General features: G+C 42.2%; 1 protein-coding gene across 2 annotated transcripts in view; it reads right to left on the bottom strand.

The window, feature by feature from the left end:
- The window catches only part of SPRED2 (sprouty related EVH1 domain containing 2), a 122963-nt gene that overhangs the window by 28123 nt on the left and 75094 nt on the right, over window positions 1-19746 (bottom strand). For both annotated transcript variants that reach the window (XM_033400390.2, XM_004277000.3), the window contains exon 2: window positions 6559-6736. In XM_033400390.2, coding sequence (XP_033256281.1) covers window positions 6559-6736 — 178 coding nt within the window. The remainder of the gene's footprint in view (window positions 1-6558; window positions 6737-19746) is intronic.

The raw sequence follows: 19746 nt of genomic DNA, 5'->3' as shown, positions 1-19746 counted from the left end.
TCTGGCAAACTTCTACATTTAACAAAATGAGGTCTTATTAATTTTTTTTTTGATCTTATTAATTTTTAACTGAAAGAATCAAGGCCTGCCTAAATTGATAAAAATTCCAATTAGAGAGAATATCCTTAAATGAGCACAACTTTCAAGAACACGTCTAGGCAAGCAGCCATTAAACGTTGCCTCATAAATGTTCCCTAACTTAACAGATGAGAATAATAGTCAAATCGGCATATCAAATAGCAGTCCCAGTTACCTTTATTCCATTGTACCGAACGAAGACAACAGTCCCCTCGCACAGTTCTATTTATGATTAAATTGCTTACTATGGCCATTTTCCCCTAAGAATAGCACAATGATTAAATGTCAGCCCAGCCCCATTCCAAATTGGGGATATCCAAATAACCAAGGCTTTAACTAACAAATGTTATCTATTTTAGAATTTAATAGTCTCAATGCAAAGTCTCAAAAAACTTTTTTGTAAAAACAAAGACTTCTGGATTTTTCCCTATTTTTGGGGTGAAAAAAATTAGTCTTTGGTTGACGTTTTCTGTGTTTAAGATTATTCCAAAGGTACATCTTCCTAGAGAAGTGCACTAAGTTCTTAGAAAAGTAAAGTTCAGCCACCTAAATTATGTGAGGGGGAGGAGGCCAGATACCACTTCTTTGTTCTCTTAAACAAAATTACATCATTACCTATCTAAGTTTAATGACAAAAATGAAAACGTTCAAATGCTTTCATCTTCCTAACAGGTATAACCCCTCTAGTAAAGTTTTGGCATAATAGGTATCAATCTTCTAAAGTGAAGTTTAGGCATTGACTTAAAAGTTGAGAAAGGCTTTTAAAAATAGCTTTTTAAATCAGATGCGTGGGGAGACAAAAAGTGATTATATATTCTTGTTGGAGGTTTCAAAAAAATCGATACAAGAAATCCATATTGTAGAAGATTTAAGTAATTTAGGTGAGTCCATGAAGGTTCCATTCTTGCCCATCTCACCGTCCCTACCCTCAACGCCTCTCCCTTCTCCAGAACTGCCCACTGTCGGTATGGTAGACACAACTCCAGTTCCCTTCCTGCAGCTTCTTTACATATGCATGTAAGTGTGTGTGTGTGAGTCTGTTTAAATGTAGCCAAGCCTATAAATTGGTCTTTAACTTGCCTTTTCCCCCAAAATGTGTCTTGGAGATACAGGAAGGTAAAAAGGATTCTGTTTAGTGGCTGCATAAATAATATTCCTCAGTACGGATATATTAAAATTATTCAGCCATTCTCCACACTAATGGGCATTTAAGTCATTTCTAATTGGTTGCTTTTACACTGTCTAATGCTGGAATGAACATCCTTGAACATGTTCTCAAAGTTTGGTCTCTTGGGAGCCTTCCCTCTGCACCCCCAGGTCCTTTCACGGGGTCTGGGATGGCAAAACTATTTTCATATATTAAGATACTTTTGCTTTTTCATTGTGTTGCCAGTTCTGCTAATGGTGCAAAAGGAATGGTGGGTAAAACTGCTGTGCTGAGGCATGAATCAAGGCCAGGCAGTGGCACCAAACAGTACCAAAGTCACCGGATTCACCACTGTCACATGGTCGAAGTAAAAAAGGCCAGTCTTACGTAGGATTGTACTTGACGAAGCAGTTAAAAATTATTACATCTTGACCTGTGAATACACATCTTTCATCTCGTGTGATGAAATGGGAAGTACACATAATTGGATTCTCATATCTGCTTCTGCATTTGATCCGCTGTAATACGTTGCTTTGGCTGAAGTATGGGAAGAAACTCTGGCTTTGCACAAATGTGTAATTAGAAAAGGGAAGAGTATCTCTCATCCTTCTTACTTCTACTGCATGGGGAAGAATGACGATTGTCTCAAGGAAAAAGGTGTGTAATTGCTGCAGTTGTGAGTTGAACCAACTACTTTCCTCATGGATCACCAGGTTTACTCGAAAGAACAGCCTACAGGTGAACTACGGTTATTCAGACTTGGGTGCTTGGAGGACATTTTCTTGAAGATGAACACAGCGAGCCTGTCACCTCAAGGAGAACGAGGAGATATTTGTTGCCAATAATGAAATTTCAACTTGCAAGTGAAAATTAGAATTTTGGACAGCTTCCCAATACTTAAGACTTTTCTAATGAGATCAGTGGTGATATTAAGAAATGTGATTTTTTGACATTGTAGAATTAAATGTGTCAACATTTGGAAGATCTGTTTAACTCAGTAAACCATTATTTTCCAAATGACCAATGCATGACGTTACAAAATCAGGAATGAGTAAAAGATCCATGCAAAGAGAAAGATAAACCAGTGGATTTTAATGTAATAGAGTATAAAAAGGTCACTGATATGGTTTCAGAGTCCACATTTAAGAAACTACTACGAGCCGAGTTTTGGTGTAGCATCAAAGAAGTCTATCTACGATGGTCTGAAAAGGCTATTAAAATATTTCTATGTTTTCCAACTACATATCTGTGTGAGGCTGGATTTTCTTCATGTACTTCAACCAAAACATATGGCCACAGATTGAAAGCAAGAGTAGACATTAGAATCCAGCTATTTTCTATTAAGTCGGATAATAAAGAGATCTGCAAAAATGCAAAGCAACGCTATTCTTCTAATTATTTTTTTTCTGGAAAATAGTTATATAGTTATTTGCCTATTCTTGCCTGTAAAGAATGTCATTTATGCTAACACTACTGTTTAATTAAGATTTTTTAACAATTTCAGTTTTAATTTCTAGTATGGGAAATATTAGTAGCTAGAAGCTACAAGATAAAAGCGTTTTGGGGTCCTCAATACATTTTTAGAGGGTAAAGGGATTCTGAGACCAAAACTCTCCGATAACTGTAGCTATCCATAAAGCTCTGCAGTCTCTTTCCATAGGATAGGGTTTAGATGTGGAACTGCCAGGTAAAAAGGAATACACATTTTAAATTCATATCCTGCCAAATTGCCTTTCAAAGAGCTTTGCCGGCTGTGACTCCCACCAAATGTGTGTGGGAGCGCTCACAGACCTGCACTGGAATGCAACCTTTTAGATTTTGTGATTCACCTTCATAAGGTAGTTTCTCACAGGATTCATTTCAGAAGTAAAATCCTCTAATCCATCTAAAATAAGATTCAACTCAGAAATTTTTAGTTTACATATAATTTCTCAGGAAAACTTGATTGTCTCCGACTCACAAAAAATTATCCAAATAACGACTTTGTGAATGGATACTTGGAACACAGACTTTTCCCGTAGAAACAATGGAAGTTAAGTTCACAGGCATCAACACAGAAGTCAAGTAACAACAACAAAAACCAATGTGCTGAATTCCAGAACTGCACTACACTGGAAAAACCACTGACAACAGTTTCTATCAGAAAAGGCTGGTTGTCCCGGTTGGAATACTGGGAACTCTGATACCATCCGTTCTCTGTATTCCCCAAATGATCTCCACCCTCTCCTCGCCATTCCACCACTGAGGGGGAGGGGTCCTTCAACAACCCCACCCCATTTACACAGCTTCCAGGAGGATTCATACCCTCCAGTGGGCAGAAATGCTGCATTACGTAAGCTTGGAGGCCAAAGGAGGAGTCACCATATTGCCATAAGTGTGTGTGGGGTTGTGTGTTAGGAGTCCAGGATTTACTGGAGTGTGAAACAGGCACAGCGAGGGATGGAAAGATGCAGAAGCACATCTGGGTGTATGGGTGTGTGATTTAACTACTAGTGGATATAATATATAAAAGTCCAGAAGTGTAGTCACAGAATGTAAGGGGGACAAGAAGAGGGAGAAGGTGATGGAGAAACATGACAGGGGAGGGGATGAGGCACACGATCCTTGTGCAATAGCAACACACAACAGAAGCCGGTCCACAGCCAGGACGTCCTATTCCCATGCAGAGCTGGTATGAAGGGACCAGGTTTTGGCTTCACAATGAAATGGTTCCCAGTGCTGGCTCTGCTAATGACTATGTGCCCCAGACTGAGGAAATGGATCACTTCTTGGAGAATTGAGGTTCCCCATTACAAAGTGTAGATAATATCAATAGTATCCTCCTCCTTCAGAATGTTGCAGGAATTTAACTGAGGTTATTTACATAAAGGGCCTCAAACAAAATTGTAGAAGCTCACAATTACTATGGTCAAGTCGGTGGTACGATACAAGTTTACAAATGTATCTATAAAATGAAAGGGCTGAATTAGACAATCTAATAGGCTGACATATTCTATGACAAACCACAGAAATGCCAGGAAAAAATAGACCTAAAAAGATGTAACCAGGTACAATAATTTGCTAACACAAAAGTAGTAACAATAAAAATAAAAAGGGAAAAAGTGAAAAAAAATTTTCTAGCAAAATTTTTGTAGGAAAAGAACCCCAACTAAAATAAAAAAGGCAAGCAACAGATTATAAAAATATCTGCAAATATGTAGACGAAGATGAGTATCTTTATTATACTCAGAGGGCATACGTATCAAGGAGAAAAATCAGGCCCCAAAAGGTAAATACACAAAGGACACTGACAGATAATTCACAGTTAAGACTGTTTAACAAACAGAAAAACATTTGATCTCATTATTAATCAACAAGATACCACTGTTGCTCTAATCAAATTGGTAAAGATTTAAAATATGTGACCCTCAGTGTGTTAAAGAAAATTCTCACATATGCTGGTAGCAGCTCTTTGTACAAGTATCAAAAGTCATAAAAATTTGACCCCTCAAATTATTCCAAGTAAATAATAAGTGTGGAAAATGCAGGTAGATAATACTGGGGGTAGCGGGAAGGGAAGGAATCTTAACATATGACACTAAGGAGATCCTCAAATACACAATGGAAAATCAACCTGATACCAGCAACATGAAAAATTTCTTATGAGAATATCTTATGAGATATAAAACTTTAGGGACTTCCCTGGTGGTCCAGTGGTTAAGACTGCGCGCTTCCATTGCAGGGGTCAAGGGTTCGATCCCTGGTTGGGGAACTAAGATCCCACATGCCATGTGGCCCAAAAAAACAAAACAAAACAAAACCACACCACACACACAGATATAAAACTGTTTACGAGCTCTGATTACAGCTAGGTAAAAATAAAAATACGCACAAAGGGGAAAAAACTATATCAAAGGGCTACAGGTGGTTATGCACATGCGACTTTGGCTCAGTTTGGGGTGAGAGTGACAGGGTATCAAATACTGGTTCCCGGCCCCCAAGATGGGTCATCCAGAACAAGGAGTCTTTCTGAATCTTAGTTTCTTCAGTTATAGCTATACAGGCTACTGTAAGGATACAATGATACATCTCAACTAAAGGGCTAGCATTGTACTCAGCCCTTAGGTAAATGCTGGCTAAAAGGTAGTTATTTTACTTTTCCTTGTTAGTGTGGTTGCATTGCCTTTATTATGAATATCTTATAAACAAGAATGTTTTAATTATTTGACTATTATGTAAGGAATTTCTTGAATGGCCATGTTTCTTAAAATGAGCTATATTCTCCCTTTAAATTTTCATTCATTTCATTTTCAGAAATGAATCAAGTGTGAAAATACCATTTCTGTTAATCCATATATAACATTTAGAAATTGTTCTGCCTTATTTTGTAACCTTTATAAACATTAAGAAGTGGTTGCAGAAGAAGATTAAGTTTGTATACTCAGCACATAAAACTCAACACATGCCGCTGTCAAGGGTCTCAAATGTACCACTGACTTATTCCTGTGGTGTCTTTGTATTTTCTCTGTTGAGATCCTGCACATTTTGAATCAATGGTTGGCTTTGGAGTATACATTCCAGGATCAAATACAGACAGGAGCATGTTCTCCCAGATTCAAGGCCACCAATTAAAAATAGACAATTTTCCTTCGTATCATAGATTCCTTCATAACAAAGAACTGGACATCCAGTCCCTCCATGAAACTATGTTATAAATTATCAACGCCCCCATCTTTGTGAGATAATGATTACTCTCCAAAGTGCCTATTTTTAAGCATGTAGAATTATTACACAGGAGGGTAATGCCGCTGCTTTTTGTTACTTTCTTTTCCCAAAAGTGTTTTATTCATTAGCTTATGAAATAGAAGCTGCAGTATTTTTGAGATAAACATTTATTTAGAAGTAACGTCAGATGACACTTCCTCTTTGCATTCTATCTCTCACCATCCAAACCTTGATGGCACGCTCCATGAATAAACCCAATGTTTAAAAAAACTCTGACTTTACAGCTCACTACGATGTGATTCATAATAAAGAGCATACTTTCATTTTGAACATCTTGTTACCGTGACAGAAAGACAGCTTAATTAATCAAGACGCAAATAAGACAGCCAAATGCACGGCTTCTAAGCATCTGAGTTATACGGTGTGTAGTAAAAAGTGACTTCACTGAAAAGCCAAGGTTAGGTTTTGCAATTTGGCGCCAGCCCCGTGAGTTCTAACTTTGGAAGCTTTTGCAAGAGTCTGAAGTCAGAGAAAGAAGGAAAAATATACCTACAGGAAAAGGGCTATGATTTAATGTCAAGAAATCAGTCGTTGCTAATTTAACCCACGCGTTGCACGTCTGCCATTACCAGTTTGTCTTTCTGTCGTTCACCATGGATGAGAAAGCCGCTTCGTCCATTGCCTTCGGGGTGCATGACCTTACAGACCCCCACGCGACTGATCCCGCCTCCTTCCTGTGGGAACCATCCCCCGCTGGAGTCATCTCTGGTCATAACCACAGCCTTGACGCGCACAATATAGCTGTCACTAAAACGACAACAACAAGAAGAATGGGGCATGACAATGGTCTGGAGCTGGAGGACACGTTTCACAGTGCAAGGGGACCATAGCCAGCATTTTTGGGACTCATCAAAAGAAAATCTACGCCTGGCAGCAACCTTAAAAGATAGCCTGTATCAATGTTCAGGGAAAAACCCAAACTCTTAAACTCAATATAAAAGTACGTTAAAAAAAAAAAAAAAAAAAAAAGACGCCCAGTCATTAAAAAATATTTGTGAATCTTTGAGAATGTATGCAAGCATAACATTCTCCAGTTTCTAGGTGGACATATTAATAATAAAACGAATGAACTTCTATCTACAGTTTGGTATCTATAAGTTCGGAAAGACGAATCTATTAACTTAAGAGGACATTATGGTTTCAACCCTTAAAACTTGGTTTATAATGAATGACCAAGGCTTAACATTTTATAAGGATAATAATCTTCTGATTTAGCGTTAAGTAGACGATAGCCCACTCCTAAATCACAAATTCACGGTGCGATCATTTATATTTCAGTTCAAATACCCTTTACACATGTGTAGCCTTCTGTTTATGATTTTATTTTTTCCTGTCTAAACTTTGATTTCGCAATAAGTTCCTTTGCACATTGGCCAAAAATCCTCTTTCTCCTCCAGAGACCAACTCTAGCTTCTTTTCATTCTTCATCACTTTTCCGAAACGTATTTGGATTTTCGGCAAGGCCATTAAATTCTCACTTGCTGTTTTCTTTCTTGGAACAACATTGCTTTTTTTAATCCTTCAAACATACATCCCCATCTTCTACATGCCAGGCACTGTACCAGATTCTAGGGAAACAAAGATGCAGAGTAACATAGAACCCTCTCTTTCTACGCACCCCAGGCCCAGTGCTCAGAGCCTAGCTGGGCAACCTCCGATCTTCCAAACACCACTCAGACCGTCCCTCTGCCCCACATCCTTCACCTCACTCACCTGCAAAGGCAAAGCTACCCAGGTTCCCTACCACCCCCTGCAGCTCACCCACTACTGTGACCCAGCTCCCCTCCCACTGTGCCCCTGGGACTCAAGGGCCAACATCCCCCTTTACTTCCTAAACCCTTCCTTTCACACTTGTTTTTATTGTGGTAAAATACACATAATGGACATTTATTTTAGCCATTTTAAGTGTACCATTCCATGGCATCAAGTACATTCACACTGTTCAGAACATCAACCAACCATTTCCAGAACTTTTTTCATCTTCCCAAACTGAAACGCTGTACCCTTCAACACTAACTCCCCATCTTACTCCCGGTCTCTATGAATTTGACTACTCCAGGTACGTCTTGTAAGTTCCTTTCACTTTCTTAACCTAAATGAAAATGCTCTCTGGCTGAGTCATGTGGCCCACTCGTGTGGCTGCCTTCTCTCTCCTGCACCCTTCCCCCACTCAGCCTAGATGGGGGGTAGGGTAGCCACCTCTACCGCAGGCTATCGGCACTCTCTCCAGTTCCTCTGAAGCTCACAAGTCTGACCGTGCCCCCTTCCTCAGACCTCTGGTCACCTCTCCTCATTCCTTGAAGAGGTTAGCACGTGCGCTTACTGTCCCTCCATTTCTTCACCATGACCCCTGGTGTGATTCTTCGTCGTTTCATCATTCACCCAGAGGATCCTTCCAGTTCTCTGACCTCTCAGTTTCTGGAACTCTTCTCCTTCAATGTCCTTGTCTCAGCCACCCAGGCCTAGGTCACTCTCTTGACCTTGTCAGTCTTAAGCATCCCGCTCTCCAGCCACCATCTCCCTACGGTGCAGCTCACACTCTCTAGATTCCAATAATTCTTCAGCTCCCCAGGGCCAACAATCTATTGTGCCCTGTTCTCCGCACCCTCATGTTCTCAACCCAACTTAAGTTCCACGGTCTATCATGATACTCTTGCAGAAAACCTAAACGTTTGCTTTCTCTTTCCTTACTGAAGTTGCCCAGTGAAACTCCAAACCCTGGTGAAATCCTACCATCTACTTAACTCCATGCCCTCACTCAGGCTGCTGCACATGGTCAGAGGGAAAGACCCCACTCTACTATGCTCGTAGGTCTACTTTTGAAGTCCTAAGCACTAAACTCAAGTGGGTCTACCCAGCTTCCCATCCCCAAGACTGTTTCATATGTCCTCCTGCCCCCTCCCTCTCAGATGACGGATGAGCATGCTTTAATTTCACTGAGAAAACAGACACACTCAGAAGAGACCTTGCACCGGCGCCCACTAGCACGCCTACTACTTGGTACCAGTATTTGCTGCCTCCCCTCCTTTAACTGTGCCTAAACGATCCGTGACCTAAGCCAGGGCCAACGACTCCACTTAAATATTTTCCATGTGCTAACAGTGCCCCAATTCACATTTCCATACCCAGACCTCTTCCCTAAGCTTCAGATCAGTAAAGCCAACTGCCTGTGTGATTTCTCTGCTTTGGCATCTAGTGGTCACCTCAGTTAACACGTTTAAGACTGAACTCGTGATTCCCAACTGGCTCTTCCTTTGAAATATATCCAGAACACTTCTCTGACGACTGCAACAGCCTCCTAACTGGCCTCCTTACTTCCCATACCTGCCCAACTTTCTAAGAAAGTCGAAAGGTAAGTCAGATTACGACATTCTATTCAAACTCTCCAAAAGCTTCTTATATCACTCCGAGTAAGAGTCAAAATCTAGTGCATATCTTACTCTCCTCCTTGCCCATCCCACTTCAGTCCCATTGGCCTTGTGGTCCTCTGCATTAAGCACTCTACCTCAGGGCCTTTGCACTCGTTATTTCCTTCTCTTCAAACCCCATTTCCCACTCTTCTTTCCACACACCAACTAGGCTCATTTCCTTAATTCATTCGGGTCTCTGTCCAGGGTTATTTCATTAGAGAAGATTTCTCCGTCCACTTTATATAAAGCAGCACCCTCCACCCCTCTTACATCTTCTCACCGTGCTTTGTCTCTCTACATGCTACAAATCAACATCTGCCCTGTTTGCCCACTTTTCCCAAACAGGATGTAAACTCCATGAGAGCAGGGACTTTGCCCTTTTTGTTTCCTGCTATATCCTTAGAACCCAGAGTGATGTCTTTCATGTAGTAGGTCGAGGAATGAATGGGTTAAATAGACAATATTTGTAAACAGGTTTTAAAAAATTATTTGTAGCTAAGAAAATCTCTGAGAAAATATACTGTTCAATACTCATTTGCTTATGAGCCACAACGGCTTAACTGGGATAGGCTAAAGATTTCCTTTTCATTAACAGGAAAATTGAATTTAAAAAGTCACGTGGTTTCTATCATTACTCCATTCACCTCAGGATTCAACACGCATATTCCTTTAGATGAGAGAGATTAAGAACATTTTATAATATCTGTTTAGTTACATACACACAATTTGAGAATACACTTCCCCCACATTCCCCATTTATTCTAGAAAAACTAAGGGTTCCCAGGATGTGTAATTCTCTAGTATGAAACACAGCTTTCTCAAATCGTCTGCGAATGTACCGTGGGTTCATCCCAACAGGAAATGGCCAAGGTGAGTAACTGAAACTCTACACGCCTCTTGCTAAAACATGCTTTTACTTTTTTTTTGTTGCGGCTGTGTGCTCTTCTCCCTTCCTTTGAAGGGATTAAGTAAACACGAAAAAGGGAAGTTTGCATTACTTATGTTGGTGCCATAAACTCATTTCCAAAGAGTATCATTTATTAGAGATTCAAACAAATACCCCAGCCCCTGGCTTCCAGACGACAGGGGCTGTTCATTTTGCCTTTGACGGTGGTCTGCAGCATCCTCTTTTCCTGCCCTGATTCCTTCCATGCCCATTCCCGAGGGCACAGATTTCTCTGTGGTGCGCTTCTCTATGGTCAACACCAGTCTAACAGCTGAACACCAGGTCAACTGTTAATACTGGTGTAACTGATTAGGACCTGGTGTTGAGGGTGGGGAAAAGAAGCCCCCCATCTCCTCTGGCAGCAACCCCAATAGCCAGCATTAACTGAGGCAAGTGACTATTGAAAACAAGGCAGGGGGATAAAGTGTTGCACTAAAAGCTGCGACGGGTGTCTGCATAATCCAGCTGCATGGCCGCATGCCAACTGCTTCCTATCCGCGGTGTATTTACATTATTCAGGCACTCACCCCGCCCAGAACAGAAAGGACAATGAACTCTACTACCAAAAAGGTATAAAGACGGAAGAAACTCCCTTCCCACCCTCCCTCCCTCCCTCTTTCTGGAAAGAATTAAACAACATGCTTAAGCCAGATGCGGGGGTTTGTCTGTGGGGTGCGGGATGAAGCAGGAGAGGCTAAAGCAGATGCATTTCTTCATGTGCACAAGAAAAATGCTGCAGGTACGCTTTAGAAAATTCCCCCAAACGCTACTGTCAACAACAACAATCACCTCATGCTTCTGAAAGTTTCAACTGTTCAACTGGTGTAACTGATTAGGACCTGGTGAAGTTCCAGGCGTGGGTCCAAACACAAACTGAATGGAGGCCTCCCTAGTGTCTGAACTTGAGTTAAACTGACCCTAAGAGTCAATGTCATTACAAAGGGTGTTTGACCACCACCTGAACACCACTATATTCTTTATATGCATTTTGAGTAAAACTGGCTTTTTCAAATTGGGCTGGAGATCTGGCCAAACGTGGCTCCTTGAAGGACAAAGCTTTGCACTCCCCACATGCAGCCTTATTTGTAAAAACAGAGGACTTGCTGTCCTGCAATCACTCAACATGCAACAGAGGTCGGTGACAGCCCATGGCAGCATGGGGAGGGAGAGAAAGAACAATTTTAAAGCTAGATTTTTGTTTTGGGGTGCTGATTCCAAGGTGGCACAAGTAGTTTTGCATCTCAGGCATTTCTGTTCTAAGCTGTTCTCCCCAGATTCAAAGCAGGCCCTGTCTGGGCCACGTTACAGGAGTAAACAAAGGGATTGTAGGAAACAGTGATGAGGCAGCATTGTGTCTGTAAAGAATGTTCAAAGCCAGACAGGTCAGCACTGCCTTGACCTTCTCAGCAGCTGAAGAAGCCTCTTTTTGAGCTTCAGTTTCCTCATTTGCAAAACACGAAGAAGAAGCTTACACCGTGCTGGGATGTCCTGAGGGTTAAAGGCAGTAACTGAGGTCCAGTGCCTGATACAAAGAAGCTTGGTCAACTGCAGCCATCATAATTATTTTTGCTGAAAGGCTGACTTTAATTACAAAAGCAGGTCCTTTAAAGACAAGCCTTTCTGGCCCATGAGGACTGGGTTTCCTGACTGCCTGCCTTTTTTAGCTGTCGGAGAACGGGGTGGCAGGGAGGCTTGTCGGGCCTTGGACAGCAAGAGAGCATCCAAAACGGACCTCCAGCAATGATTAATGCAAGGGAGATTTATAAAGAACAGGTCTGAGCCTACATTTCAGGCACACCTGTAGGGAAGCAGTCCGTCTGCCACGTGGGAACTGGCGCTCTGCTCCTCTGGCTCTCCCACTGGCTTCAGAGATAGAGCCTGGAACTTTGACATCCGCCATAAATACTCCCCCCGCCCCCGCCCCCGCCCCCACACAGCCAGCCCTTATCTGATCACAGGGTTCGCTCCATTATGCTAAACATTACATTCACTTCCTCCCAGGCCTCTTTTCCATCCTTCTCCACTTCACCAGACCTTGAGAGGGATTAGTCCAGATCGCCGCCTGTCAGGCTCCCTTTTGGTCCCAGCACAACCGCGAGCCGCCAGCTGAGCCAAATATAACACCACGTCCTCCAGGGGGACGAGGACCACTCTTCACTGTAATCACACGCCCGGCCCACCCCCAGTCTTCCTTGAGCCTATAGATTTCAAAAAGCTCTTTGATCTAATCGAATTGTTATGTGTATATAAAGTATTACGTGTATGTGTAAAACGTATGTGTGTGAAATATATGTGTCTTGTCATCTTTTTAAAAAGGATCAACAAAATATTTCGGCAGAATCAAATGAGTTGAGGAGCCAAAGAGACTGGTCATATTCTATTTAAAAGGGTGGTGGTTTCTTGAGTTTTAGTAGGTATCAACGACTTAAGAATTTTTTTTAAAGTAGGCTGCGCTGGTTTTAGAAATTTCTACAATCCAAACTTTATAAAGTTTGGAAAGGAAAGCTGTACATAATGGAGTTTTATGCATGGTGGAAACGTGGTTTTCAGCTCTGTACAAGCCCCTACAGGTAGAACACTAGCTCTGCCCGCTTACTGTCAAACAAAATGTGTGTTGTTTGTATGGTTAGGCCATTACAGGCAACAGTGGTAAGAAAAGCATCTAGACGTGCGAGACCCCACAGGAGCCAGTTCTGGGGAAGGCACCTGGCTCTCCTCTCAAATGCAAATGAGCAGCCACTACGAAGCAGAGAAGGACTTTTCTGAACATTAAGTGTTTGCTTCTTAAAGAGAACTGGCTTGCAACGATATCAGAGTTGGGGGAGCTAAAAAGTGGCTAAGACCACTCAAGAAAAAGGCTTCCCCACAGTTAACTTAACACCCATGAAATCAGCCATGAAATACACTTGATGAGAGTCGTCTTGGAAACAGCCCTACCCCCATATCTGCTAGTAAGAGAATCCAGGTACCTCGAACAGGTACTGACACCATAACTTTGCATGCATGGCACCAAGGCCCTCTGCCAGGGACCAGATTCACCCAGAGAAGAAAGCAGGCTCTTCAGCCAATCTTCATAGTGTCCCTGCATTTCTGAGATGCTGCAGCTCATCTTGCCCATGCAGTCATTCCCCCAGACGATACAGCAGAGCTTTTATGTGTTTTATCTTTGTGATCAATTTATGCAGTTTTAAAATGGCATGTAATGAGTTTTCAGAATGGAACCCCAATATGTAACATGGTACCTGGAAGGTGGTGGGTGCTTGCCTTGCAATGACTGGGGATGTAACCTTCATCCAGAAACTAACTGGGCGGAAAGCAGGGGTTCCTGCTTATACTGTGGAGTGTGAATAGGTTTTCCTCCTTTACTATGTGCTGGGCTCAGAATCTGGGAGTGAAGATAACTAGAAAATGTTTTAGGAATCCCCACTTTATTATTATTTTTGGCCATGCCACACGGCTTGTGGGATCTTAGTTCCCCGACCAGGGACTGAACTCGGGCCCTTGGCAGTGAAAGTGCAGGGTCCTAACCACTGGACCACCAGGGAATTCCCTAGGAATCCCCACTTTAATCCTGCATCACAGCTAGTAAGTTCTGCTGTCCTGCAAGGTCACTAGAGCCCTCCCTATCCAAGTTCCACCCTGAGCCAGAGGGGGAGGCATGGGGCGTGCTTATTCTCATCCTCACATGCCCCATATAAGCCCAGCATCTTTGTTGTTCAGGCTACCTAGCTACCCTGAAGCATATAAATAGACCTACTCACCCACACACTATTTTATAGTGCATGTATTAAAAGGGGTTGTTTTCTCCATTACTACGAAGGACATTGCCAGCATGACTGATATTTGAAATAGGAATGATTCTTAAATTTAATAACTTATAAATAATTCCTTAGAACCAATCCTAGGAAGTTGAAGTTTATTAGACACGGGCCTCTAGTACTTTTATTTTCCTACTTAAACTTTAATACAAAAACTCTCCTCTAGAATAACCACTGCAAACTCGTTTCTATGAGCTACTGTTTCCATGATTCAAAATAAATGCCCCTACCTTGTTTATAATATTATGTACAATACTTTCCTTTACATTACAATGTGCATTTTCCAATCTCCAAGTGCTTCCTCACACTTTCAGGCCACAAGAGCCAGAGTAGCATGTACACCGAAAATCATTCTCTGGCACGTGGAGCTGAAACACACACCCTGCAGACGTCCATGGGAATGGACACCCTGCCAGCTGTCCCAAGTGGAGGGTACTTGCTGTTCATGGGTCCTGTGACCCTTAATGGCCAAGAAAAGGAAATGAAGCCAAGACACAAAGGAATAAAGATCAGGGCTGGGAGTTAAACATGTAAGCTTGACAGATGCTTAAGAGGCCTGTGAGGAAATAGTTGAGGAAATACCAGAGGCAGTTAGGGGTCCTCTGACATCCCCACAGCCTGGAAACACTGACCAGGGAGCACTCTGGTGAGCTAGAAAAACCTACAGCTGGCGAGGCAAGTCAGAGCTTCTCGTGGCCCCCGATCCCTCACCTCAGTGACAGCCCCAATTCCAAGGGCAAACCTTCCCACGCTGAACGGGAGGTGGTGATACCCACGGCAGCGCCCAGGTACGCTGGAGGTTATCTTACAAAACACTGGTTTTGGGGTTTCCTTCTCAGCAAGGTTTACAAAGTTATATTAGAATCACTCCACTGTACTGTCTTTAAAACACAATTTAGGGCTTCCCTGGTGGGGCAGTGGTTAAGAATCTGCCTGCCAATGCAGGGGACACGGGTTCGAGCCCTGGTCTGGGAAGATCCCACATGTCGTGGAGCAACTAAGCCCGTGTGCCACAACTACTGAGCTCACGTGCACTACTGAAGCCCGCACGCGTAGAGCCCACGCTCCGCCACAAGAGAAGCCACTGCAATGAGAAGCCCATGCACTGCAATGAGAAGCCACCCATGCACCGCAATGAAGAGTAGCCCCCGCTCGCCGCAACTAGAGAAAGCCTGCGCACAGCAACGAAGACCCAATGCAGCGCCCCCCCCCAAAAAAATAATAAAAAACCCACAATTTAAAATTTAACCTCTAAGCTTTCCTCACCTGTAGTTTGAACAAGCATAAATCCTCCACAGGAAAAGAGTGATTCAGCTAGATTATACTTCTGTTGCTCTCGATTTTTTTTTCCCCTTTTGGAAAAATCATTTAACCAAAACCTTTTGATTTTACTTATTTAATATATCCAATGTCTTAAGGATGGAGCTATAGTTCTTTTTTTTCTTCAACAAAAAACCCTTTCCTACCTACATTTAAATTCAGAAACCACAAGAATACTATTGATAAATATATAATATCCACAAAGATGGATCACTTATAACTGGGGCACAATAAAGATAAAGGCATTAGAGCTGTTATACTAATGTACAACCTAAAACCATAACACCGGGCAGTGTTAAACCTGGGCAATAAAGTGTTGGCTGAAGTAAATCTTAGCAATTTTAGAAGTTGTGTCTAAGACAGATTTTTTTAATGGCTCTTTGGCAACTCTCCCTGTGTCAATATAACTTTCCCGAGCAACTATCTCTTGAGGTGAGTAACGGACCCAGCTGGGAGAAGCAAGACCCGGCTGAGGTCAAGCCTGGAGAGATAGGGCAGGACAGGCATGGTAGCTTATTGTACAATTGGTGAAGAAAGGAATCATTTTTTCTTGAAATCTGAAGATTACTTGCTCTAATCTCTACTAATAGCAGAAATCCTAATTTCCCCACCCTGTGGATCCAGGGAACTGGAGATTCCTGGGCATATGGGCCCCTTAAATCCTAGGTGGGTTTCCTGGTTGACAGACCACTCCGGACCTCTGTATCCTTATTTGTCAAGTATCTCTACAGTGGATAATTACCTTAATAGGAGGCTCTGGAATGCATTTTAAATTACTTTTGAGTTTTAGGGGCTTCCCAGGTGGTGCAGTGGTTAAGAATCCACCTGCCAATGCAGGGGACACAGGTTAGAACCCTAGTCTGGGAAGATCTCACACGCTGTGGAGCAACTAAGCCCGTGTGCCACAACTACTGAGCCTGCACCCTAGAGCCCGCGAGCCACAACTACTGAGCCCGCAAGCCACGACTGAAGCCTGCGCACCTAGAGCCCATGCTCCGCAACAAGAGAAGTCACCGCAATAAGAAGCCTGTGCGCCACAAAGAAGAGTAGCCCCCGCTCAGCAACAAAAGACCCAACGCAGCCACAAATGATAAATAAATTAATTAATTAAAAAAAATTATTTTTGAGTTTTAAAACACTGGCTCCAGAAAATTAACTCACACAACCCTCTACCACGAACAAAAATCCTTCGATTTGGAAGTAAATATAATACAATTAAAAAAAATTTTTAATTTACAATCCCACTGAATTCAACAAAGTTAAAAAAATTTTTGGAAAAGATTTCTTTTTAAAAACCCAGCATCAAATGATTCTCTGCACTGCCTCAGATGAGGATTATGTTAGCACAAGGGGGATAATTCCATTTTAGACTCTTCCTTTCAAGGCAAATCTCCTTCACCAGGCAAGGCTGCCAGACCCACCTAGACGTGTCTGCATCCTGCCTCCACTCCTCGTTCCTTTTACCTGTACATCCAGGAACCATATCTGCTGTAGACAGTTACTGAAATAACAAATAAATATATCCATGTATCTGCGTTTTATTTTAATGTGAATTCTACCATAGCCTTATACACAGATTCTCTAACATGGTTAACATGGATATTTTAAGATCACCTAAAACATTTTAGGAAATCATAGTAAGATTTTATCACAACAGTTCATTAACATTAAAGGCAATCGATGGGAGATTTCTGAGTTATTCTCAAAAATCATCAAAACACGAACAACTTTGACATGAATAAGCCACTTTAAAAAATGAAATTTATCTTATTCAAACCAAGATAGAATGAATCTGCTTCTTACAGACTGAAATGGTTCTGTCCTAAAGGGTGAGTTTCAGGGTGATCACACAGTGCGAAGTGGGGACAGGAGTCCTGGTAGGCGAGAGGCCAAAGTCTGCATCTAGGTTTATGATTTTGCTTTTATTGTTTGCTGCTTTGCTGAGCCCAGAGTTCAGTGGGGTTCATAATTAATCAAGATCAAAGGATTACCAACTTGAAACAAACAAAATAACCCATAGCTAAAGAACCCTTTCTTCTCCTGTTTTTCTCCAAAAGCAATTAATTTTCTTTGACTTTCCCTCTGTTTTACACACCCTTCCAAAAATGGTATTTACGATCCACATTTAAACCCCCAAAGGCCAGCTAATGGAAATGTGAGATTACTAAACAAAATTAACTCTCACCACATTAAAGTACACATGTAATAGAAAAATTGGTACTTCAAAACACAAACGGCAAAGGGAGTTGTTTAAAGTTAATAATCTCCAATTCAGGTCTTTAAATTGCAGCCCTTGAACTTCTGCGCCTGACTATCTCAGAAATCTTCGCTTTCTAACAAATTAGAGAAAACAAAAAGGAAGAGAGTGATTAATGATCACATGCTGAATTGATCCAGGAGAAGCACACCATATCTGCAACTTACTTTGAAATGCATAAAAAAATAACAGGGTGTCTCAGATGGACCGAGGGATGGATGGATAGATTATGTGGGTGATAAAGCAGTCGAAGTTAAATACTAGTTTGCAGGCTGGAGCTGGTGGGTGTTGACCGTATACTTCTTTCAACTTTTCTGAACACTTGAAGATATAAGGAGAAAGAGAAAATTTAGTGCTAGATTCTAAATGGAGATCAACACTAAACCTAGAAGATGCTGACAAAGGTACTGAAAAGTCTGCTTACTTCTCCTCACGTGATCCAGGACACATTTTCCATTTTTTTACCTGTCACCTACCACCTTCGACTCCAAAGCAAACCATGGTCAAAAGGTTAGGAAACTACTTTATCAACCTGTGTTGATACCAAATTTTAAAGCTATAAAATCCTTTACAAGCCAGTCTTTAATAAGACCTGTTCTCAAAAGGAGGTGATAATTTCGCCCACAGGGAGGAAGGTCAGCATGTCCTGTTAGCGACAGTCTGACTGGATCGTGATCCACTGGACACGGACACCCTTTCAGGAGGCAAGAATTACCAATTCATTTAATTCCTTTTCTTCTAGGATTCTGCCACCTCCCTCATCAGAGATGAAAAGCTTAACAAACAAATAAAGCACATGTGAAGCATCTGTTCTCCCTGAAGAATTCTGGACCTCTTCCTTTCCCAGGCAGAGACTAGAAGGCCTGCACGGAGAGCTTAGGTCTTCAATTATCACTGGTGAAGAGCCACACAAGTTAGTTACTCTCTTTTTAAGCTAGAAAGAATCGTAGAAATTATCTACTCCAGACCCCTCACTCAGATGGAAGAATTAAAATCCAGACTGGAGGGTTTCCCTGGTGGTGCAGTGGTTGAGAATCTGCCTGCCAATGCAGGGGACACAGGTTCGAGCCCTGGTCTGGGAAGATCCCACATGCCGCAGAGCAACTAGGCCCGTGAGCCACAACTACTGAGCCTGCGCTCTGCAACAAGGGAGGCCGCGATAGTGAGAGGCCCACGCACCACGATGAAGAGTGGCCCCCGCTTGCCACAACTAAGAAAGCCCTCGCACAGAAACGAAGACTCAAAACAGCAAAAATAAATAAATTAATTAATAAACTCCTACCTCCAACATCTTCTTAAAAAAAAAAAATCCAGACCGGAGAAGGGACTTGTCCAAGGTCACTGGCATTAGGGACAGATAAAGAACTAAGATCCAATCTCCAAACAACTCTCCCAGACTCCCCACGCTTTGTTTTAAAGGGGTCCAGAATTGTGGCCAAGGTCTCATATCTCAGCTAGGTCATCCAGAGGATATAAGAGAGGTTATTCTCATGGGTCTCTTAAAATGTACTGGATGGACAACTGATTGTCAAAGGAATCAAAGAGCAAGTATCACTAACATAGCCGCGCGCAAAAATGGCAGAGCTGGGGGTGGGGCTGGGAAGTCCTCCCCAGTTTGGCAAAGTTTCACACCAACGGAGGCAAATCCTCATTTTTGGATCCACAGGGTGTAGCTAGTGCCCTACGTCAGCAGACTTGACCTCTGTGGCACAACTCCTTCTCACTCCTGGCTGAGACACCCCAGACCCACTAAGCCCCAGTTTGTTCATGTATAAAATGAGGGAGGGGGCCCAATGACCTTTGAGGTCCCTTTTCAACTTTGGCCTCTTTATAACTTTGTGTTAAAAAAAACCACATGGCCGTAAAGTCATGCCAGAGGACTTAGCAAATATTCTACAAAAGCATATCAGAAAACTTTCAGCAGTGAAATGCAACCGAAAACATCTTTCGAATTGAAGAAAAACTCTGAAACCACAAAGACCTGAAACCATGACAAACTAACAGAT

This window comes from Orcinus orca, chromosome 13 (assembly GCF_937001465.1).
Source record: "Orcinus orca chromosome 13, mOrcOrc1.1, whole genome shotgun sequence".
Taxonomy (NCBI): Eukaryota; Metazoa; Chordata; class Mammalia; order Artiodactyla; family Delphinidae; genus Orcinus; species Orcinus orca.
The sequence above is the reverse complement of the archived record's forward strand: the minus strand, read 5'-3'. Positions and strand labels throughout refer to the sequence as shown.